This window comes from Lepidochelys kempii, chromosome 27 (assembly GCF_965140265.1).
Source record: "Lepidochelys kempii isolate rLepKem1 chromosome 27, rLepKem1.hap2, whole genome shotgun sequence".
In the NCBI taxonomy this organism is placed as follows: domain Eukaryota; kingdom Metazoa; phylum Chordata; order Testudines; family Cheloniidae; genus Lepidochelys; species Lepidochelys kempii.
Window position 1 is genome coordinate 15,784,369 of NC_133282.1, and position 23,407 is coordinate 15,807,775.

Below are 23,407 nucleotides of genomic sequence, written 5' to 3' on the forward strand. Positions count from 1 at the left end.
CCACAGAATAAATTAGGCTGCCAATGGGCTGTGTTACAGCCCAAAATCTACATTAGGCCATGCACTGTGGAGATGGTTTTAGCATAGCCCTTGCACCAAGGCATACAAAGGAGGTGGCCTTATGGTGTACCTGTGCCTGGGGCATTCTCCCCTAGCCTCTTGCAGCACAAGTTCTGGCTCCTGCATGCCACCAGAGCAGTGGACAGAATGTGTCCCGTACTGTCAGAACCAATGTTTCACTGACAGGCAATAGCAATCTTTGATTTCTAAAATGATTTTTTGTAAGAGTGTTGACTTTACATACCTTGAAGTTAAGACAGTTCTTGGGAAGCAGAATGCTTTTAAATAAAGACAAGACAATATTCTTACCAAAGAAATGTATTTGCATGTAAATAAACATGTTTTGTTTTTTTGCAGTATTTCCAAAAAAGTTGAAAGTACACTCTACATTGAAAAAGAATGAAAAATTAGCAGGAAGTATTTACACGGTTGCTCACAAAAAGCAGATTTGAAGACACTTATTTACATAATGACCATTTAGGAAAGAACCATTTTCTTTTAATCTCAACATCCACTTCTTAACCTGAGATTAAAAGGTTTGGCTTTTTAAAAATTTTTTAGTTTGTTTACACATTTATCTTTCCAATACTGAAAGATGTAAAATATCATATAGAATAACAAAAATATTTTAAAAATAAAACATTTGTAAGAGATCAAACATTTACATGTAAAATGTCTGTGTAATATTGACAAGTGTACCTCATCTCTGATCAGTGCAATAGGAGCATCATGCAACTGTTGCCTGACTTTTAATGGCTGTCTTTCTCCCTTACTTAGTGTAAAACAAATAAGTGTATAAAGGGGAAAGGTTACAGTGCATTATAAGTGGACTGAAAAGCTATTTACCTGCTATGACTACTGTTCAGGATTCAGTTTCTCTCGCAGCACTCAAAGTCACAGATGCTTAAAGAGGATGCAACTTTGTTCCCTGTATTTCTTTAGGTGTTAGCAATGATGCCCACCTCTTGCAGGAGAAATTTAGAACCCTGAACTTGAGTCTTAGGTAAGTAGTGAAGGAAACACATTCAGCTGTTTCATTTAAAATATATTTATAATTTAAATCTTAATAATTTGCAAAGCTGAACAATTTTTTAAAAAGCCTTTTACTGAATCTTTTATACTGTTAAAACACCAGTCCATTTTATTGAGAAAATTATTCCTTGAAAACCCAAACCTTGCTTTCCTTTTGTAACAGTGCTGTTAGCTTCAGCTAAGCCGTCACACAATCCAAAGACATTTAAAGGGTTATTTTAAATAAAGCAACTTAAAATGAGACGGACAGAACTAAAACAGATGACAACCTGTTGCCATCTGAACAAGTATTATTTCCAAGGTGCAGCCACTCTAGCAGGGTCTCAAGATGGGTGTTGTATTTCTTACATCCTCTTCATTGACACCACACAGTCATACAATTCTGATACTGCATCAAATAATGTCATTTGCTGCAGGTTTGGACTTTATTTACTATTTTCTATGGGAGTATTGGTGAGAGGGAAGCCATGGAATGCAGACCACTAGGAGCAAGGGATGGAGGTTGGAAAATAAAAGGGAGAGCTATTGTGTTTGAGAGAGAAATTCCTGCCTGCTTTCCATGTGACAACAGCAATTTCAGTATACAGCCCCAAATAGAGCTGAAGACAGGAAGAATGGAAAAGCCTATCGATAGCTGCATAGAAGCCAACCCACCAAAAAGATACAACCATTCCAGTTTTTTAGGGGCTCTACATGAGCCAGAAAAGAGAAGCTGTTTGGCCTGAAAATTATCAGGGGGCTGGACTGTGTGCAAGACAGGAAATATCTACAGTTTAAAGGAAACCTAAACCTTGAAGTCTTTTCAAACTGCAAACCCAAAATAAAGGGTATTCTCAAGCCCACAGGTGAAATCCTGGCCCCATTGAAGTCAGTGGCAAAACTCAGTGGGGCCAGGATTTCACTCAGTGCATTTCCCTGCAAGACCTAAAAGGAGATGGGTTCACAGTACTCGTTAGATACACTGTGTTCCCTTGTCTGCAGGCTCTTCCATGTCTCCTCCTCTATCAAAACAATCCTAAGTGCTTTTGTTTATAAAATGGACTTCTCGTTCCTATCCTCTCAAGGACAGAGACTAGCAGGTCTTGCCTGCCTCTTCCTTTAAAGTCCTGGTGAGAGAGGGAAATCCGCCATTCGGGGAAATTATTGCTTCTATTGCAGCCAATCAGTTTTCACAGAGCCAAGACATTTCAGCATGGTTTTCATCAACATAAGTTCTAACACCGGCACAGGAATGATTCACACCTATTGGTGAGCTAACAACCTCTCGGGGGGGGGAGGCATGGGGAATGCTTGTGTGTGTATTACCAGCAGTGCTGCTGTGGAAAAATGTGCTGCACACACACAAAAATTAAAAACTCCCCTTAGGCACTTTTGCAACAAAAAGATTAAAAAAATAAGGCCTGATTCCACAAACCGTTTGCGCACACGAGTAACAATAGTTGCACTGACTTCAAATGGGATTTTTTACAATGAATAAAGTTAAGCCTACTCTTAAGTATTTGCAGGATTGGGCCCTAAATGTATCTCTGTAAAGGTTGTGAATTTTCACAGCACTGGGATTCCGGGGGATTTCATTTCCTTTAAACCTAGCAAAGAGCGCTCAGATCAGGGCAAAGCATGCTGTGATTTTACCAGCTTTCCCAAAGCTACAGTGGCTGCACATTTTCCAAGCTTTCCTAACCCACAGCTAACCAAGCTCCCACTCTCCCAGAGTCCCTTCAAACCCCGCATCACACCATTGAAATATAGAGACTGCATGAAAACCAAACAGCATGAGGCATTCAAATAGGGACATAAATAAATAGCTAAAATGCAAGGTCAATCAAACATCGACATAAATATCCTTCATCGCTTTGACCTGGAATAAAACGCTGATGTCCATCAAAACACAGTGCCTGATTTTGCAGAGCTGCTGCTGTCAATGGAAGATGAAGGTCCTCAGCACCTCTAAGAATCAGACACTAAATGATGAAGAAACTCCATAAAAGAAACCTGCAAAGCATTTCTCTTTTCTCCAGCCACCCTTCAAAAAAAGAGAAAACCACAAGCCCCAAACATTAAAATATGCCCTAAAGTTATTAGCTCAAAACTTTCTAAAAATTTCTCATGAAAAGGAGAGGGAGGGGGGAAAAATCTGATTCTCCCACAATAATTTATGTTTCTGCACCAATTTAGGGTCTGTTTCTCCAAACACTTACCCACATGCTTAACTCTACGCCCACTGACTTTACAGGACTATTAATACGTGTAAAATTCAGCATGTGTGTAAATGAGCTGCACACTTGGGGCCACAGTCAGAAGACTGGTTTGCCATTCCCAGTCAGAAAGATCAGCACTCGCAGGTATTCTGTGCAGGTTTTTGAGATCCTCAGGAATACTGTTTTCATTTTAAACCATGTCCCTCAAGGTAAGTGTGGAACTCTGAAATGAACGATTCTTTGCTTGCTATCTCTAGAACCCACTAGGGGGTTCTAGAGATCTTTTAAAATTATTTTTTTTTAAATTAATTGCCAATCAGAGCAACATCCATGAGGTCATCATCTTCCTCCCCAATCAAAAAATCAGGGCTTGGCCGAGATGGCCTGTCAGCTGATAGGCTAGCACTACTTGTCATGGACAGAGTCTGGTCAGAAGAAATTGGTGATTTAGACCAACTTTCTGGTTTAATGCTGTGTGACTTCTTCTTGTCTCTGTCTTTGTCACGATCCCTATCTCTGTCACGGTCTTTGTCTTTCACTTTCTTCTTCTCTTTTTTGTGCTTCTTATGTTTTTCTGAACTATATTCCGGCAGTGGCCTAATGCCATCATCAGAGCTGGGACTGTTCTGATAGGATTTCTCTGCTATAGAGGAGCCAGACTCGCTCTCACTGTCTATGTTTTGAGGAGTGTATGCTGGTGACTTACTGTGGCTGGGTGAGCAACGTTCATGCTTTGGAGTAGACCCACTGATCAGAGGGGATCCATAGCTTTTGGAAGAAGCCATCTGAGGCCTTAAGCTATCTCCACCTCCTTCCCCAGGTTTCTGCAAGGTTACTTTGGCTTTTATGCTAGGGGAACCACCATCGTGTTTGCTGATGATAATCTTGGCCACTCCAGTACTACCAATGTTTTTGGAATCCGAAGTCTTCTTGGAAGAGTCAACAGATCCTCCAGAAACAGAGACTTTGGATTTGTCTTTGTCACTTTTCTCCCGCTTCCCCTGAAATTCACCTCCAGACATGTTGTGTTTGGAGGACAAAGAATGGCTTGAGGAATTGGAACTTGGCCCCATCTGTCCATCCATTGGGTCTTCACCTCCAGGCCCACTAGTAACAACCCCATGTTTAAGTTTGTCTATGACTGCAATCAAGGATGGCTTCTTGTTTCTGCTTGGAGATTTTCCCTTGGAGCTTCCATGCTGGTTCTGAGATGAAGACATGGAAGAACCACTAGATGAAAAGGAAGATGAAGATGTTGTAGAAGAGTTTGATGAAGGAGGTGGTTTCTGGGACATGGACCCAGAGGATCCCATTCCTGAAGAGGACTTCATATTTGACCCTGATCCAGTCCCAGACATATGTGAGCCCCCAGAACCTGAAGTGATAGGCGATTTTGCTTTAGATGATGGGGGAGTACCTGGAACAGGTTTCATTGGAGAGGCAAGCTTGTCAGAACCCCCTGATGGTCTAGAATGTGAAGGAGAAATGTTTGGTTTACTCATGGAAGGGTTCATAAGTGATGAAGGCTTCCCTTGAGGCTTCATCTTGGTACCTCCGGAACTGCTGCTGAGGCCATGTTTGGTGATAGGGGAGGATCCAGGCTTTCCCACAGACTGAGCTGAGCTTTTTGACTGACCTGAACCTGAGCCACCTTGGCTCAGGTAGAGGCTGCTGCTCATCTTTGAGCCAGAAGACCCTTCTGATTTACTGCTTTTTACTTTGCCTGAGGCAGAAGAGGAGGAGGAAGAGGAGGACGAATGGCTGTGATGGCTTTTGCTGCTCGAGACAGAGCCACTGCTTGTATACTGGCCGTGTGACGGTTTGCCAACAGTCACTGTCCCTTTGGGGATCTGAATTGTGATTTTTGGAATAGGAGGAGTGGCTACACCAGGAGGAGTCTGAGATCTGCCTGAACTTCCAGGAGATTTTGATCCGCCGGAGCTTGCTGGTGGGGTGAAAGGTCTGTTTGATGAACTATGAGAGGGAGATTTCCCTTCTACGTCTGCTTTCTTCCGCTTTGGAAGCTTTTCTTTACTTTTACCATCACTGGACGGGGTCCGGCTGCGTTTTCCTGGCTTACCATCTAGCCCAGGACCCGATAAACTACTCCCAGAGCCATTGCCTTCCTTTACCCGTTTCTGAGACTTTTCCTTTCCCAAATCCCCTGTACTTAGTAAAGGGCTCTGGCTTCCACTGTGATGCTCCATAATGTCAGAGGACCCCAGGGTTTTGCTCGCAGCTGCAATAATACTAAAGTCAACCATGTCTGCCTGATTGCTTCCTTTAAATTTATTTTCTCCCCCGTCACCCCCCAACACTTGCACTCCCAAACTACTTAGGGCCTGGGATGCAAAGCCCTTGAAATCGTCAGCATCTCCACTCTGACTGCTCTCATCGAAGTACTCCTCCCCAAAGCCACTCTGACTCTGACTGTTCAGTAAGTCAGGGTTGAAATCTACTCCTTCAGGGAAAAAATGGTTTGAAGAGTCACTGTTTGGGCTCACAGTCGCATCTGCTATAAGGTCAGCTGGATCAGTGTACGGGGTCTCACTGCTATTTGTCTGAAAGACATCTGGGTCAAATAGGGCACTTTGTGAATGTCCTGAACTAGAAGAGTCCCTTACAGGCGTTCCAATGGGTGGACAGTCCTCATTAGTGCTGGGGAGCTTGGCAGCCTCCTCTGCTATATCAGAAAGGATATCAGTAACGTCAGCTCCAATGCTGTCTGAACTGGAAAGTCGAACCATCCTCTGAATACTGGGCTGAGAGTGAGGTATAGGCTGGGGGTACGTAGTAGGAGGAGTGCTGCACTGACTGGGCGCTGGAGTAATATGAGGGGTATCCAGAGTATCGGCGGTCATGTTGACATCAAAAATTGGGTTCTGGGAATCAACGTCCATTGAAAACAGCTCTCTCTGAAAATCATCCTCAGTTTGATGCTTGGGCTTATCTGCTGGTGTGCGAGATTTTTTTTTCTTTTGCTTGTTCCCCCCAGGGCCCATTTCCATTCTGGGGGAGCCAGAAGAAGAGTTCTGCCTTTCAAGAGGGCTGCTCCCATACAAAGTGGAGAAGTCCTGAGGAGGATTGTCTTTAAGGAGGTTCATGAGCATCGGGTGGTTCTTGGTGTTGCTTGCTGGTGAGGATACTGGTGGTGGCGTGTGATGGGGAGGGGTTGGACTTGAGCCTATGGTAGACCCCACATTCCCTGTGATCTGCAACAAACTAGTGAGAATAGGGTTCTGAGACACTTTGCTGTAGTCCTCCCCATGGCCCACCGAGTCATGCCTCTCTTTCATGCTCATGCTCATGTTAAACAGGGTAGTGATGGGCCCCCCCGGAAAAGTGTTTGTTGGTGTAGTGGTACCACTCATTGGGTTGCTGCCTGTGGTCATGCCGTACCCTGGGCTGCTGGCGGGGGGCAGGTTTTTCTTCACCATGTCTTCTACTGTCTCTGCAATAAGGGACAGGGCTGGTGTATCTGCCTGAATGGTTTCTGCCTTTCTACGAATGGCTCTCATCGTCACAGGAATGGACATACATCTGCAAGACAGAAAGTGTGAAGGATTTAGTATGCAATTTGCTCATGTATAGAAACTGTCAACTAAAGAGTTTTAAAAACATTACAGGATTCACTGCAGCTCTGAGAGTTAGGAATTATCTCCCTTTTGCAGGAGGGTAAACTAATGCAAATCGCAAGAGACTTGCCTCAGGTCACATGGAAAGACAGCAACTGAGCCAGGAATTGCCAGAATTTAGAATCTTTTGTTCCCTGCTGTATCTATTCATAGCTACTCTATCATACTCCTCTAACCACTGAACAACAGTGCCTCTCTACATTGCCTTTATTAATATTATCTGCTACATTTTTAATTACAATCAAACTTTAATAATTAGTAACTAAGTAATACTTAAGAGAAGAAGGATGATCTTGCAGCTAAAGAGATTGGGAGTTAGGAGGGATAGGTTCTGTTCCCGGCTCTGCCACAGGCTCTATGTGTGACCTTGGGCAAGTCAACTTAATCTGTGCCTCAGTTTCCCCATCTATAAAATAGGAATAATCGTATTGACCTGGAAGGTAGGTAATTCATCAACATTGTTAAAGAAGTCTGTAGGGTCTCTGTATGTGCAGAGCATTATTAACACCTTGTAGTTTTCTAAATGCTTCCAATGTTGCCTGGGGCTGAGTAATTTTGATAAATGTAAAATCTGGGGGGTGGCAGGGCTATCAAATGTTGGAACTGTGAGTGAGTCACCCTCTAATTCAAAGAGAGGCAGAGACTTTGAAGGCAAATACAAGCTCATCATGAAGCATGAAAACACATACAACTAACAGGTTTCAGAGTAACAGCCGTGTTAGTCTGTATTCGCAAAAAGAAAAGGAGGACTTGTGGCACCTTAGAGACTAACCAATTTATTAGAGCATAAGCTTTCGTGAGCTACAGCTCACTTCCTCAGATGCATATCGTCACGATATGCATCTGAGGAAGTGAGCTGTAGCTCACGAAAGCTTATGCTCTAATAAATTGGTTAGTCTCTAAGGTGCCACAAGTCCTCCTTTTCTTTCTACATACAACTAAGACAGGCATCCAGGAAACAAATATTTAATAAGGTCAGCTGTTGCTGCTCCACAGTTACAATTGGAACCGAGATTCCAATACAACCCTGGTTTTGCCTCCCTTTCTCCCGACCATCATTTGCCTGAAATCCACAGACAAAGGATGAATGGCTTCAAATCTGGTAGGTTTTGTCCAAGGCTGGCGTAGAAAACTCTCAACAACAGGTGAAGTGCAATAGAAATGGAGTTCTGGAATGATGCCACCCAGACAGAAGTGTTCATCAGAATTCAGAAGTCTTTTAATGATATTTTGTCTCTTTTGTAGCTAAGAAATAGAAAGGATAATGGAAGCCGTATGTACCAGTAGACAGGGCATTAGACAGAGGCTCAAGTGACTTGGCTTATATTCCCATCTCTGCCACTTGCCTGCTCGGTGACCTTGGGCATATGACTGTAAACCTCCGTGCCTCAGTTTCCCCATCTGTATAATGGGAATAATGCTACTTAAGTCATTTGTAAAGTGCTTTGAGATTTATGGATGAAAATTGCTACAAAAGATCTAGGCATTATTATTTATTTGTATTATTGTAACGCTATTACTATTATACAGAGAATTGAGGAGGCTAGAAATCTATGTCGCATGCTTAACACAATGATTGTTAAGCAAGAGTTACTGATATATTAACTCGGTTTCATTAGACACCTTCTATTCAAAATTGGAAGACTACAAATGTTCAGCTATTCAAGCACTCTCTTTGGCTGAACAAACTGTAGTGCTTTATAAATAACTATGGAGGATAGTCTGAGCGAGGTAGCAGGTGATACACAACGGGATCTTTCTGCAGAAAAATGAACTGTAGAACCACTGTCCCCTAGATATTTGTGAAGTGCCCACCAGTATCTGGGTGCTAATGTTCTGGGGATTTATAAAAGATGCTCTGAGTAGCATCTTATAGCAGCACAGAGAAGGCCTGGTTTACCTCTGAACAACTTTGGCAATGAAGTCATCTGTGCAGATGAGAGCATCAGAGAGCCCTTTATATAGTTTACAGTTCACATGTGTGGAGTCCTGCACATCCATGACCACTGAAAGACAGAGAGGAGGCATTTGGGAGAAATTAAACTTCCAACTGTAGTGGCAAAAAACAACACCCCTATCTTCACCTGAAATCCATTTATAAATACATGCTTTTCACTGAACCCTACTCACCACACACCAGGGAGTCATTCACAGGATGCTGAAAGGATACACTGAAGCAGGAATCTGAGAGGGGACAAACTTCAAATTGCAGGATCCCAGGAGAATCTGAAAGACACAGGAGCTGGTAAATGCAGCATCTACACAGCACAAGAGACAAAGACAGACATGAGCTCAAATATAGCCATTGAAAAGAAAGAAAAATAAAAAGGTGAAGCAAAGCAGCCTGGGCCTCTAATTTCCTATTCCCCAAACCCGCCGTCTGATTCTAATATGCTACAGAAAACAATCCAGGATCATCTCCAGTCACAGAATTTTATTTATGTTAGTCAATGTGTCACCCACCTTCTTTTAAAACAGTTCGCTTGACACAACTGCCAATCAGTGTGTTGTAGGCCACTTGATGCCTGATCAAGTTGAGGATGAGAGGAACCCGGCCAGGGTGCTGGAAGGTGATTTTACTAATGAGAGTTCCTTGCAGGCTCCTTCCATCTGGAAGAGGAGCATCCTTGTTCAGGAAATAGCAGTGCTGCTGTCCTGGAAGAGCCTAGGAAACAACCTGTGCGTTACCCCAATGGTACTGGATACAAGGAAGTAAAGACAGCTACCAAAGCAAATGCAACTCCAAAATCTGTGTCATGCTAAGTTACCGTTGTGGTTGGAATTGACAAACATTGTAGAGACACTTTCTAAGAATCAAACCCTTTTATAAACTGATTTACAACCTGAACCAACAAAATACCAGTCTAGAAATACCACTGCCAAGAATGATAGTATCACTCTGTACCTCTATACTGCCCCATCAGAGGTTCTCAAAGCACTTTTATACACAGTAAACTTCACTGTCCTTTTGTGAGGTGGTTAAGTATCGATTCATTTTACAGTTGGGGAAACGGAGGCACAGAAGGTGAAATCTTGGCCTCACTGAATTCAATGTGAGTTTTATATTGACTTCAGTGAGCCCAGGATTTCACACAAACTGTTTAAGTGACTTACCCAAAGGTCACACAATGTAGTCAGTGGAACAGCCACATACAGAACCCAAGAATGCTATCTCCCAGATCTCTGCCCTAACCACCACGGTGACATTCCACCTCTCATGGTGCTTGGGTTTTATAATTACACAGTCAAAGTCAATTCCCACTCATTGTACCTGCAATTGCAAAAACATCTATAAACCCACAAAAAGTCCATTCAAATTACATTAAGAATCTAAGATACCTATAGAAGCCAGATAATTCCATGTTAATGTAAACAATCAGTCACTTGCTTTTTACAGATATTGGAATGTTCAATGGAAACTGCATCCTTCAACACAGTAGCCAACCCAGAAAGTACCTTTCTCTTCCCTCCTCACATCAGCTACAAGTTTTCCAGCTCATGGCAGTCACTCAGAGAAGCAGTGGTTTAACAGTACAGATGATTTCAATACCTTCCCATAAATCCAGGCTCCGGCATACCATAATTTTGGCTACCCTCATAGTTCTCATCTGTGCAATTAACCCAATCAAAAGAGCAAGTCTGTCCTTAGGAGGATCAGCTCATTAGTACAGGCACACATTTAAAAGAGGTCATTTATCAAATGTTATTAGACCAAATTGCTGATCTCCTCTGGTCACTTTACATTCTCCACTTGTGTTCTGGTATGTGATTCTCAGTTAAATAGGAACATTAAACAAGACAACCCATGCAGACAAACTCATTGGTTGCACATGCATCGGTTTATTTACCAACACAGTACATCGTGGTTTTGGGTTACCTTTTGTAATGGAGGTAGATCAGTTGCAAAAAGAAACTCTTGCAGTCCAGAGGATGACAAATCCACAGTTAAGACAGGACAATTAACCTACTGTGATTGTGTCTTTTCCAGCATTCTGGCTTGGATAACAGGTTGTGTCTACACACAAAAGCTGTAGCTCTTTAAGTATAACTGCATCCACTCTAAGGGCTGTACTGGAATAACTACTGATAAAAACATGCCCCAATTGACAGTTATACTGGTACAAGAGAAGGCTGGAGTTGTATTTAATAGATTCCAGTCCAGGGTTTCTAACTTTTTTCAAGAGTCTTCAACCTGCCTCTTCTGTGTGCTTAGTTCCCCAGTTCTAGTGACATACTTACTGCATAGAAGCGCATGTTGTGGTTTAAAGGTACAGAATCGGTCTCCTTGGATAACTCAAACTGTGTGATCAGCTCATACAGGGGGACAAATGTTGGCGGGGTGTCAAACAATGGGATTCCTGAGGGGAAACAGCAGAGCATAATGACATCACAGAGCAAAAAGGAGCTGCACAATAACATGGACCTAGTCAATCCTCAAAAGCACATATAAAAGAGAGTATAAGAGTTTGGGTTAAACTCACTTGGTGTGCTTAAAACAATCTACTAGTAAAAGCTAGTGAATACTTGTCTGATAGAGTTACAGCTCACCTGTGCAGCTCTGCAGTTTCTGAATGAAAGGCCGGGATACTGGAATAGGTCGTGGGAACTTCAAGAAGAAGCAAGCTGGCAAGTCAACACTGTTGGCACTGGTGACTGATGAGAAGGACGGAGTCCTAAAACGTTGAAGTTACTTGTTATTTTTTATTACATGCATATTTGTATTTATGTAGGTACATTATGCTCCTATCCCCCGAAAACAATGCCTGAGTACCATACAAACATTAATAAATTTATCCTCACAACACACTTGTAAGGTAGAAAAGTATTATGATGTATGCACAGAAACATTTTTTAAAGTGTATATACATTTTAAGTGTAAGATACACATTTTATCCTCTGCCCAAACAGAAGTATAGTGTCTGTTACTTCTGAAAAATTACGACACTTGATTAACACCTGAAAACTAGGCTTCACTCATGTCTCAAGTGCAGGGTATTTCACAGATCAGGGCAACATCAAATCCCATGACTGATGATATGACATTGTGTTACTGACATGCCTTGGAAAGATGACTCAAAAGAGTGACATGCCAGCAGCATCTGAATGAGGCCACTGTGAGAGGCCCCAGCAGAAGTGCCCTTTCCTTACCCTTTGTTGTCAACAGGATGAGATCCCATAATTAATGGTGCAATTGGGAGTTTGTACATAGCCAAGGTTCCTTCGATTGTTATCGACGCGTTCATGCCCAAAGACCGAGGGACTGGAAGGGGAGGCAAGAGAAAGGAGACCATATCAAAACCTGCTGGAAAACCCATTCATGTGTTTTAGAAGTTAAAAATACTGCTCACATAGAGATGTGTTATTTGTCTATGTAGCACCTCTTTTAAAGTTTGATATAGCCTAGTTTGAGTGTGCAGCCTTTTGTTTATGCTATTTGAAGTTCTATTTCTGGAGTGGGCTTGTTACCGGTCAGCAATAACTTTCAGGTGATTTTACAAGCTTGCAGTACACGTCTATGTGCAAAATTATTTATGATTTTGGAGCATTTCAGCCCCAGTGTCTTATTTTTCCAACTTGTCTCGCTTTTGCTAGATACAGAGCTTGGTGTTACTGTATAAAATGCTACCGAAGAGCAAACACCTACGAACAGGTGAAGTTTACTATTCTCGTCCTACAAAAAGCCACACTCATAATCACAGCTGGAACCAGGGGAAAGAATTTTTTTTAGTTTTCTTTTTAAATTAATCAATATAAAATAAACCTACAGTTAGCCATCCTGGATGAAATTCACTCCAGTGCAGAGGACCAGCATATTTTGAGGGCTTAAGCAGGATTTAAGTGATGCACTGGCTTTGTGCAGGCCTGCACAGAAGTGGATTTCACCTCCAGAGGTCAACTGTATCCAGAAAATGGGAGAAGTGTCCCAGGATTTGCATGTGCTTATCAAACCTACGTCCGTCACTCTGCCCTTGATTCTCTCATATTGGAGAGCAGTGGTTGCAGACAGCCAAATGGTCATGACTCCCTGATCCTGGCTGTCCAGCCCCAGTGGAAGCTGGAGTAGCAGGGGATCTAGTTTAACTTCTGTCACTGGTGTAAGGTCCTGAATGGACCATTGGCTTTATGTTAGTGGATGACCAAGAGCGCTGTAGCTCTGCTTCGCCCTGCTCCTCCTGCCCTTGGAACACATCGGCCATGACCTCTCCTTTCTGTTATGCCAGAGGCAAGGGGCTGGCTGGCGTAGAAAGCAGAAGAGCCACCTCTGCCAGCTTTCTGCTGGTGAAGACTTCCCCTATGCAGTGTGAATTCTCCATCAGCCAGCTCCAGATAGGAAGGCCATTTTGTGCTGCTTATGAAGGAGAAGCCAGCCATCAATCTTCAGAATTCTACACTTTCCTCAAAAATCTAAACTCTACCACCAGTGAGTCAGTCACTCACGCTATAAAGAAGCTGCCTTCTTCTACAATATTCTTGTCTCTGACTTCATAGAAAAGTTTAAACAAAACTAGGAACAAGTTTTAGACAGACTGAAAATCTTATGTGCCTAAAGTACAATCAGTGGCCAGAAGCAGCCTTTTAGGTGACGTACCGTTGTTCTCATGCAAAATAATGGTTGCTCCAGTGCCTTCTTCAAATAAATCATAGGGTGAAATGTAATACTTGAGATTCATCAGATGACCTGTGGGAAAAGGCTGGTTAATGAGGGCCTTGATGGATGAGTTACTCTGATCCTTCATAAAAGTCACTAGCAACCAGACCATACTCACTTTGCAATACTGCACAGCACATGAAGTGCAAAGCTGTTCAAACAGTCGCTCTTTTTAACAGAGGCCAAGATGTCTGACAGAGAGAAACTGTGCATTCTAAATCCAGTATACTGAGTGATTTTGTAAAAGTAAAACTACCCTACTGGATCATGAGATACTTAGAAATATGTAGATGACCACCACTCTTACACTGGCAACTCTTATCCACTATTAGTATCTGCTAATATGAAGCTCAGCTACCATCTGTAAAGGTTTAAGTCACCTGAATAAAATCAGACAACTAAGAAGGGTCTGTTCAATCCCCTTTTCTCTCTTTTGGTTACACAAAAGACACAGATACCTCCACTTCTTGGGGTGAGATACCCAACACTGCCATGAAGAATCTTGTCAAGGGGACTTGCGTTGGTGGCTTGCCTACAACAGAGAGAATAGTACATTTAGGATGTGCTGGAGCATAGCTCGAATCCCAAACATCTAAGCACTGGTGGCTCCTTTAAGATCTTACAATACACACTTCACAGTCAGATAAAAGTAAATATCTTAAGCTCCACACTATAACTGGAAAATGTCTCAAAGTATTGGCAAAAGGAGTCATCAGTTTCCCCACTAGCTAAGTGGGTTTTAGTCCACTAAACCTAATGTAAGTGGTTTCCAACCTGTTTTGTTGGAACAACCTCTGTGATGGGTGGCTGATCAACCCCATCCCAGGATCTCCTCCTGCTAGATACTAAAAAAGCTGCTGTATCTATTTTTTTTTTTTGGTCAGTCTCTCGTCCACGCTGTCTCTGCTCTTTTTCTATCTCTAATCTCTCTTTTTCATCCTCAGCCTGTTTTTTCCTCACCTTCTATTTCAATTGCTCATTCTGCAGTTAAACACAGACTTTAGAAAAGCCGAAAAAATTATGAACAGTTTCTATAACGCTTTGTATCAACCTCCAGTTGCATGGGGTTGCTCTAATGTAAGCATCAGTTTTTAAAAGGAAGTCAGAAAGTACCGGTCTCATCATGCCGCCAATTCATGCCCAGGTATTGAGAAAATCAAAGGTGTATAAATGTTCTTACCAGTACATCACTGCCATCTTTGAGAGATCCAGCTCCAAAGATTGAAGAGCCAAGTACATTTTAGTTTTAAGTTTGCTTGAAAAAAAGCAATATGGAAAAAAAAAAAAGAATTCAAGAAACTGTACAGAACCTAAAGTTACCTCAGAACTTCAGATTAAATTCTTTACTAAAAGTATTACCCTAATCATGGTATTAAATCACTAAAGACAGTCACTTTTTCCTATTATGGTTTCAATGTAAACTGATAAGACATAAACAGTGAATGATACAATGTCTCACATCTTAGATTGTATATTATATTTTATCTTCTTTTCTCAATTTGTACAGAGCAAATCATGTACATATGTATTCCTAATTTGATATCTGTGTACTTCATGATTATAATAAAATATAAAATTAAGGGATTTACACGTACATCTGTGTTTTTTAAATAAAAAATGCACAGAACCACAGAGGAGAAAATGAAAAGAATAAGAATTTTTATGCTTCATAGTCTTAACTTAGGCCCTGATCCTGCAAACATGTATGCATCTGAATAACCCAATGTAAACCCTTTGGGGCAGGGACTGTCTTTTTGTTCTGTGCTTTTACAACGCCTAGCACAATGGGATCCTGATCCACAATTGGGACTCTTAGGCACAATGGTAATTCAAATAAATACACAGAGGATCAGGGCATTGGTAAGGAAATTTGTTAATATTGTTTATCTTGACAGTAACCTTTAAATGCAGTGCTTTTTTATGTATAAAAGACAGATGGTTATCTGTCACACAAGCAGGCGCATGGAAGCCAACAGGACTAGTCACCTGTGTAAAATTAACATGGGTTAAGTGCTTGCAGAATTGGGGCCTAGACTGGTTATATAACCATGGGGGCGGGAGGAGAATACACTACATACACTTACTTGTCTCCAGGAAGTTTATAAAGGTTCACAAGCCCCTTTAGATGCTTAGAGAATTCATCAAAGTTTTTCTCTCTAGGAGGAGGAAAAAATTGTCATTGTTAAACAATTTGGATAAATCGTTCATAGTAGATCGTTTTATTTTTAAGAATTATTACCTTTATAATACAATTCTTAAATCACTGAGGAATTTACTTTTGCAACACAAAAACTGCGAAAATATGTTTCTTTAATCACTCCTTTAATATTTGCAGTTGATTTAGTTTTAGTTTTTTGTTTTTTAAATGTCTCTGCAAAACACCCTGGTCAAGAGACAATTGTGTGGCCTCGTACAGAGGCTTCAGAGGTACCACGCATGATGAAGAGAGTCAGGAAGCCCTAGCCAAACAAAGCCAGAAAACCTCTTGTGAAAGTGCAAAGACTTTGTGAAGAAGGAACAGTTACCAACTGCTGTACAATTCCTCCCATAAAATAGTACTGCTGATCAATATCAGGAAAAAGAATCTTTTTCAGGATGCAATGAACAGCTGTTTTTGCTCACCTCAGCTGTTGCACCAGTTCTGGACAGCTCTGAAATGGAAAGAACATATACTACATTCATTTCAAATTCATCTGTGACTTTTGAACATTTCTATGACTATAAAATACAGGGACAGAATGAGGTTTCTGACCATTATCTTCTGGTCAGAAACAGTTTTACACTCACTGCTCTACACCAGCATGGTTCTGATGCCCTGTTTGTCAATCACTTGCAGCACAAATTCATTTAATACTATCTCCTGTTAAACAACTATACCAGTTTTCAAACTTGGGGGCTTTAAGTTGAATACCTAAATCCATATGTAGGTATCTACTAAAAGTGGCATGGTTTTCAGAGGTGCAATTAAATCAATGGGAATTGCAGATGCTACTGCCTCTGAAAAATCAGGCCACTTTTTTATGATGCCTAACTTTAGGCCTCCAAGTTGAAATATTTTGACCCAAGTTTCATCTTCCATCTACAGAACTGTAAGTTTTATCAATGATAAAGAAATATGCTGAAGAAAACCAATAAAAAGCTGCAGATAACTGTAATTCTGCTTTGTCAATTGATTATACTCTGACTCAAAGAAAAATATGGACCATTATCTAAGTGGTTCTTGTTCACATGCACAGAACTGAACCAATCACCAAATTTAGGAGTGAGAAGGAATCTCCCCATGGAGGTTTTCACCTTCCACTGAAGCCATGAGTAGAGATTTTCTATGAGAACTAGATGGACATATTTTACACAATTGATTCCCTGTGTTTGTGCAGAGGGGAGGCAAACCAACACTGCTTGCCTTTGGCGTTACCCATCTCCTCTTTCTAGGTTATACGTACCACAGGATTTTCTCCATGGTGCGCCACCTTCACATCACACAGCAGCCCTGTAGGATCTAACTGGACTTCCACATAGAACATGTCTGAAGTGATGTAACATTCAGTGCCATTTGCACTAAGGTGAGATCCAAGGCTTACATACAAAACAAAACAAAAATTGCTATGAGATGCACACAAAAAACAATCAAACCAGCAGTGAGATTATGATGATTCTGTACAGATACACAGGAAATGCTTCTGCCACAAAAGACGACTTACCCATTTTGTCTAGCTATAGACTCCAAGCGATCGGTCATGGCAGGCAGAGATGATACTAAACAGGAAAGACACAAGGCAAGTTTAGATCGAATGACTCTTACTTTTCCCATAGGAGTGTATTCCTTTGGCACTAAGTGCAGTCTCAACTACCCTTCCTCACACACACACGAGCCAACATTACGCACTTGTGCAGTTACACATCTGGGTGTGCGCACACATGAATTATCCACATGCAAAAAATAGCAGGAGCAATTTTTAAAAAGAAAAATACAGCCCACCATCGCAGTCACAACTGCAAAGAAATGAACTGATATTCTTCCATGTTCCCACACCTAATCACTTTTGGGTTGAGGCCAGGCAAATGGTTTAGAATAAAATACTACTGGCAACCTAAACTATGACATTCTACTGTGGCATAAGTGGTAAATATGTGCGTGTGAAAGTGTGCACGCATATATGTCAATGCACATACCATAAACACAAAATGAAACATTTGCTATTTCTGTTTGTTTTTACAATTTAATATTTCTATCATGTTTCATTCTGAACACCATGGAAAGCGTAAGTACATTTTTTGTTGTTACATTTCCAAAGAGTTTACCAACCTTTTAATGCTTTCTGCAAAGTCTCCAAACAGCTCACCAGATGTTGATGGCCCCCAGAGTTCATCGCAACCCGTTTTTCCTAAGTGAAAAGGGAGAAAACAACCCCCATTTGTATGCAATGTTCATCAAGAGTGAGTCATTATAACTATTATTCAGGGCCAAATGTTGTTTATTCAAACAATTTAAAGTAAATTAAATCCCATCCCAGAATTACTCTTCCATTTAGGTCCCTAAAATGAGAACAGGAGCAAGATAACAAAGATATCCACTGCGCACACACCTCTTTTTTTTCCTTAAGCAGCTGATTGAATTGGAGGAACTGACTCTAATAGCTTTTTATATATGCATAATTCTAAACAAACAGAATAATAAAGGAAGAAATGGGGGGAGGGGGAGGGAATAGCCAGGCATACAAATTTCACACATCACAGAACAATATTTGCAGAAAACTTTTCGTTACCTTTCCCTAGCATGACCAGACGTCCTGATTTTATAGGGACAGTCCTGATATTTGGGGCTTTTTCTTATATAGGCTCCTTTTACCTCCCACCCCCATCCCGATTTTTCACACTTACTATCTGGTCCCCCTATCTTTCCCTTCCCCATTGCTGCCTTTTCAACAAACACACCAGCCGGGCAGTGGTGCTAAAACTGAATGCAACATGCCTAGTATTAGGAACACTTCTACAATAATTTGGTGCAGTGTCTCACAAATTAACTGTACTTCTACCAGAAAAGGAGAATGAATGAGACTGTGCTGCATAACTGCACTAACAGCTAGTTGCCAAAGGGGACTGGTACCTTAGTTCTAAGTAGACACTGCAGTCCAGTGGTTAAGGGCAGCAGGATCATGGGGTCTATTCCTGACTCTGCCAATGTTCCATGGGTGTTAGCCCTTGGGTAAGCTACATCTTCTCTTTGTGTCTGTTCCGATGAAGTGAGCTGTAGCTCACGAAAGCTCACGCTCAAATAAATTTGTTAGTCTCTAAGGTGCCACAAGTCCTCCTTTTCTTGTTTCTCCTTAGTCTGTCTTGTCTATTTAAATTATAAACTTTCTCAGGCAGGAACTATTTCTCCCTGTTTCAGTTAGCACAATGGGGACCCTGATCTTGGCTATGCCCTCTAGGTGCAACTGGTAAAACTCTATCTTCTATGAGCGATTGTAAGGATTAATATTTTGCAAATCATTTTGAGATAGCTGGCTGAGGAGTGCTAAAGAAGTATTACTACTAATCCAGACTACATAACTACACCATTCTCCCAGTAAACAATCTCATCCAGACTCCTCCAATTCTCACCATGACTTGACGGACAAGCTTCACCGTTTCAGTCCAAGGTCTGTTTTGGTTAAACTTTGCATGAAGTCTTTCCAAGAGAGAACTCATCTTATTCAGCTTCTCCGTTTCTACAGGACAAATGATATGGGACAACTCAGTCAGGGGGCCTGCCACTGTTTAATCTCCGTGCTGACAATAAAATTCAAACTTTTACAAATAAAAACTCCTGCGAGTTCCAAATAAAAGATGTGTCCTTTGCCCTTAACAGCAACATAAAACAATTCAGAGAAATTTTACTTATTGCCAATTTACTCTTCTCTCTTTCTCTCTCTCACACACACACACACACAGTTAAATAATGCAAAGATTGTACCAAAGATCATCAAACCCAGGAGACTATAAGACTTCAAATACCTCCTGGGGAAATCAGTAGTACTACATATGTGAGTAAGATGTGAGAGTGGGATTTGGTCCATCTTGTTTAGTCTTGGTATTGCATTATAACTGACTGGGTACCCCTTGCAGACACAAGAGGATGGTTTAAAGACCTGCTGAAACCTCAAGGAAAACAGAAGATAAGAAGTATAGCAGTTCTTTAAAAAGGGGAGGTTCTACTTTTAATCTCCTGTCTCTTATTGCACTGTATATACATAGTTCCTCTCCAACTCTTTTGTTCTACTAACCTCATTGTATGGCAAAGATCCTCCGCACAGACCACCTTCTCTCCCCACCTCCCACTACATATTCCTCAACCATTTGTATTCTGTGAATCTCCAAGAAGGAAGCTACAGATCACAGTTTGAGATCCACTGTAGTCACATTCATGAATCATAGAATATCAGGGTTGGAAGGGACCTCAGGAGGTCATCTAGTCCAACCCCCTGCTCAAAGCAGGACCAATCCCCCATAGTTGCCCCAGATCCCTAAATGGCCCCCTCAAGGATTGAACTCACAACCCTGGGTTTAGCAGGCCAATACTCAAACCACTGAGCTATCCCTCATGTATTCAATTACTTTCTTTTTTTAAAAACACCTTCACAGCACTGAATGGAAGTCAACATAACACACTATAAAGACTCCAACTGGAGCCCATTTGCAGTGAAGGACCTGACTGAGGCAGCGACAGTTGGAATGCTGTACAGGAAGGGACTCATGCCCCGACCCAACTGCCAGCACCTCAGAGGGCTCAAAATTCTATGATTTAGAGGTATTCTGACCTGCCTAGTGGGATGGAGCCAATACCGAAGGGTTGGTATCCTGTGGGCACGGTATCATTAGGTTGCAGAGATGTCCTAGAACTGGGATTGCTATTTGCACACTGCAAGGGAGTGACACAATTCGAGATTTCACAGTAAATGGGGTTTCAAGGGACACCATCACTTGAAATCTAGTCATTTTAAAAAAATGAGTGTCATGTCTCAGCCTCCTCCCTAGCACCACAACCCTTACTCATCTCCCACCCTGGTGCGAAGGCGAGGTCATGGGGGGAGGAAGGAGGGCAGAGCACTGCACCTGATGCACAGGATTGCAGTGGCACTCAGGTTTGGCCCAGCCACACCTCAACTGTGACAGGAGCCACTGCCGTGGGGTGAGTGCAGGGCAGGCTCATTTACCAACTCCCCCACCCTCCCCTCTGCACCAGGCCAGGACAAATGAACGTTTGCCTGCTTTTGCACCTGTGGTTTCATTATTTCTGTGGGTCCAACTGAACCCATGCTAATGCCACACCTGCTTTTATTAGAAAAGAAACAGGTTCCTCTATAGTTAGACTCTTTGAAATGTACAGCAATCATCACAGTTTATTTTAGCAACCTCATCTGAGTTGTCAGATCCAAGAAAAACAGAGGGAAACAGCACCTGATGATGTAAGTTACTGCTCATGTAAACACACATCTAGGGACTTTTCAAACTCAGGTTGGTGATGGAATAGATCAGAGGTTCCCAAACTGTGGAGAACACCTCTAGGGCAAGGGAAGCACAACATTATTAGGGGAATGTGAGGACCTGACTGTGCTGTGCTGAAGAGTCTGAGCCAAGAGGGGCCCAGTTGGGTAAGAGAAGCAGATAAGGGGGCTGTGTGGGCAGTCTCAGCTGTTAGGACCAGGTTCCCTGTTCATCTCACTCCCCCGCTGCCAACTGGCCGTTACCATGCTCTGCTGGGGAAGCCAGAAGGGACTCTGCAAGAAGGAAGCTGTAAGCTGTCCCCCTTACTTTTGATACCCCTGCAGCACAGAGCGCCTTCCTGTCCCCAGCTGCCTCCCCTGCTGGACAGGGCCTGAGTAGAGGAAGCAGACAGAGCCTAGTGCCCCAGGGCCAGGCTAAGAGGCCAAAGTCAGGAGGGGGCCACTACTCATAGGGTGCAGCATTCTGCTGCTCTCCTGATCCAAGCAGGGCTCCATTTGCTTCTCTGCACAGGGAGGAGTGTGATAGGCAGGGAGCCAGGTCCCATCAGCCAAGACCACCCCAACCCCTGTAGGGAGTGGAAACTGCCACATGGGACACACCCACTCTGCTCCCCATAGGTAGCAGGCATCCCTCCCTCAACGTGGGTACCAGACACTCACCCCGTGCGTACCAGGCACCCCACACAAGGGCGTGTGTGCTCAGGACATGAATCTCCAAAGGAGGGCTCAGCAAAAAAAAAGTTTGGGAACTTCTGGACTAAATTATATCATTCACTGACAGTGTAATAGCAACTGAAGGGGCATGTTTAATGAAGGTGAAGGTGTCTGCAATCTGATCTATTTTATGCTACACCCATCCCCAAAAGATCTCAAACTCCACTATATAATGCTGTATCTTGATCAAAGCGCAAGCTATTTTGATCAACATAAAGCTTTGCACAGTAGGACCTACTGTAACCTCTCCTGGGCCATATAGGATCATGCTGGATCACCACGGCTTAGGTAGCCGTACGTTCCGTATACCAGGAGACCACGCAGCCCAAGATGAAACGTCCCACCCTAAACAGCTGTGCTGTCCTCAGGCTGCTCCCACGAAGATGCAGCAGCCTGGGCTAGGAACCCGTAAGCTCCAGCAACCATTCACATCCCACTGGGGCGACAGGTAGCGAAGAACCCCAGCGTACATGGGCTGTATTGCTGTGACAGATGTGGGTGGCCGTGGGCCCCCCATGTCGGTCCCCTTCCATGCAGGGTAGCAGAGCAACATGGTAGCAACGGGGGGGGGCAACGTGTGTGTAGGGAGGAAATAACTCCCCATTAGCCGAGCAGGGAGCAACCTAAATCCCTTGGCGCTGACGGGGGGGGGGAGCTGAACGCAGGGAAGGGGGCGGGGGCAGCAGAATCTCTGAGGGAAGTTGGAGCAGATCGCCCCCTTCCCTAGAAGCCAGGGCTCCCCCTACAGCGTCTGGGGCTCCCCCTTCAGCTCCCCCCCCCCGAGCCCCGCCTCTCCCAGGGCCAGGGCCAAGCCTCCCCCCGCCCCGACTCACCCTCGGCGCCCCCCTGTGCCGCCTTCATCCCGTGGGCCGGTGCGGGCCTGGGAGGGGGGGAGGGAGGAGGGCCCCGGGGCAGGCCGCAGGCGCCGGCCTGGCGTAGAGCAGGTACCCGCGGCCAGGCCCCTCCCGCTCGGGCCTCAGTCCGCGGCGGCCGCCGCCAGCCCAACGGCCATGGCTACGCTCCAAACCGCGCGACACTTCCGCCTTCTCGCAGCCACCGAGACGTCTCGCGAGAGCGGAGCGGCGAGACCCGGGATGGGAGCGAGGGGGGGGGCGGGTGTCATCTCGCGAGACTTGCGGGCCTCACTCTTTCCCTCCGGCTCTCCCCTTCCTCGGGCAGCGGGGCTGGGTCGTGAGAGGTCACAGGCGGGGGGCACGTGTGCGCCCATGCGGTGCCCAGGAGGGTCACAGGGCAGGCAGTGGCTTCTGCAAGGGGAGAGGGAAAAGGGGTGGGGCGTTTTACGTCCGCAGGTGGAAAAAACACTGCCACTGAAGCCAAAATGTTACAAAAATATTTAATTGCCCGGGGGGAAAAAACAAAACAAAACAACCTAAAAAGTTTTAAACAGAAAAGTTTCATCCCCTTCCCCCTCCCCCCCCACTTTGTAAAATAGCTGAAGCAGCAAATCGTGGTTACTGCTGGGGGAAGGGTAGCACACATCTCAAAACCTACCATCCCAACAGCTAAGAGACTTAACATAAGTAATGCAAAAGCAGGGCAAGTTATTTTAGACAAGACAGGATTCTTTTCTTAGGCCGAAACAACATTGCTGTAACTTCAGCTTCATAATTC

General features: G+C 43.4%; 1 protein-coding gene across 3 annotated transcripts; it reads right to left on the minus strand.

The window, feature by feature from the left end:
• Positions 1-1,145: 1,145 nt before the first annotated feature.
• On the minus strand, positions 1,146-22,837 carry MED1 (mediator complex subunit 1). 3 transcript variants are annotated; one of them, XM_073326329.1, is made up of 17 exons: positions 22,609-22,837; positions 19,179-19,285; positions 17,881-17,959; positions 17,276-17,330; positions 17,018-17,150; positions 16,197-16,225; positions 15,659-15,730; positions 14,755-14,829; positions 14,033-14,106; positions 13,515-13,604; positions 12,074-12,185; positions 11,474-11,598; positions 11,165-11,283; positions 9,389-9,590; positions 9,056-9,151; positions 8,826-8,931; positions 1,146-6,830 (listed from the first exon to the last, which is right to left on the minus strand). In XM_073326329.1, exons 1-17 carry the CDS (start codon positions 22,634-22,636, stop codon positions 3,596-3,598), a joined length of 4,737 nt encoding a protein of 1,578 aa, XP_073182430.1. In that variant the 5' UTR covers positions 22,637-22,837; the 3' UTR covers positions 1,146-3,595. The 3 variants fall into 3 exon arrangements, with proteins under 3 accessions (XP_073182430.1, XP_073182432.1, XP_073182433.1); XM_073326331.1 differs by lacking the exons at positions 14,033-14,106; positions 15,659-15,730; positions 16,197-16,225; ... (3 more) ...; positions 19,179-19,285; positions 22,609-22,837 and having other exon boundaries at positions 14,755-14,830; XM_073326332.1 differs by lacking the exons at positions 14,033-14,106; positions 14,755-14,829; positions 15,659-15,730; ... (4 more) ...; positions 19,179-19,285; positions 22,609-22,837 and adding an exon at positions 13,955-14,021.
• Between the last annotated feature and the right edge of the window lie 570 nt (positions 22,838-23,407).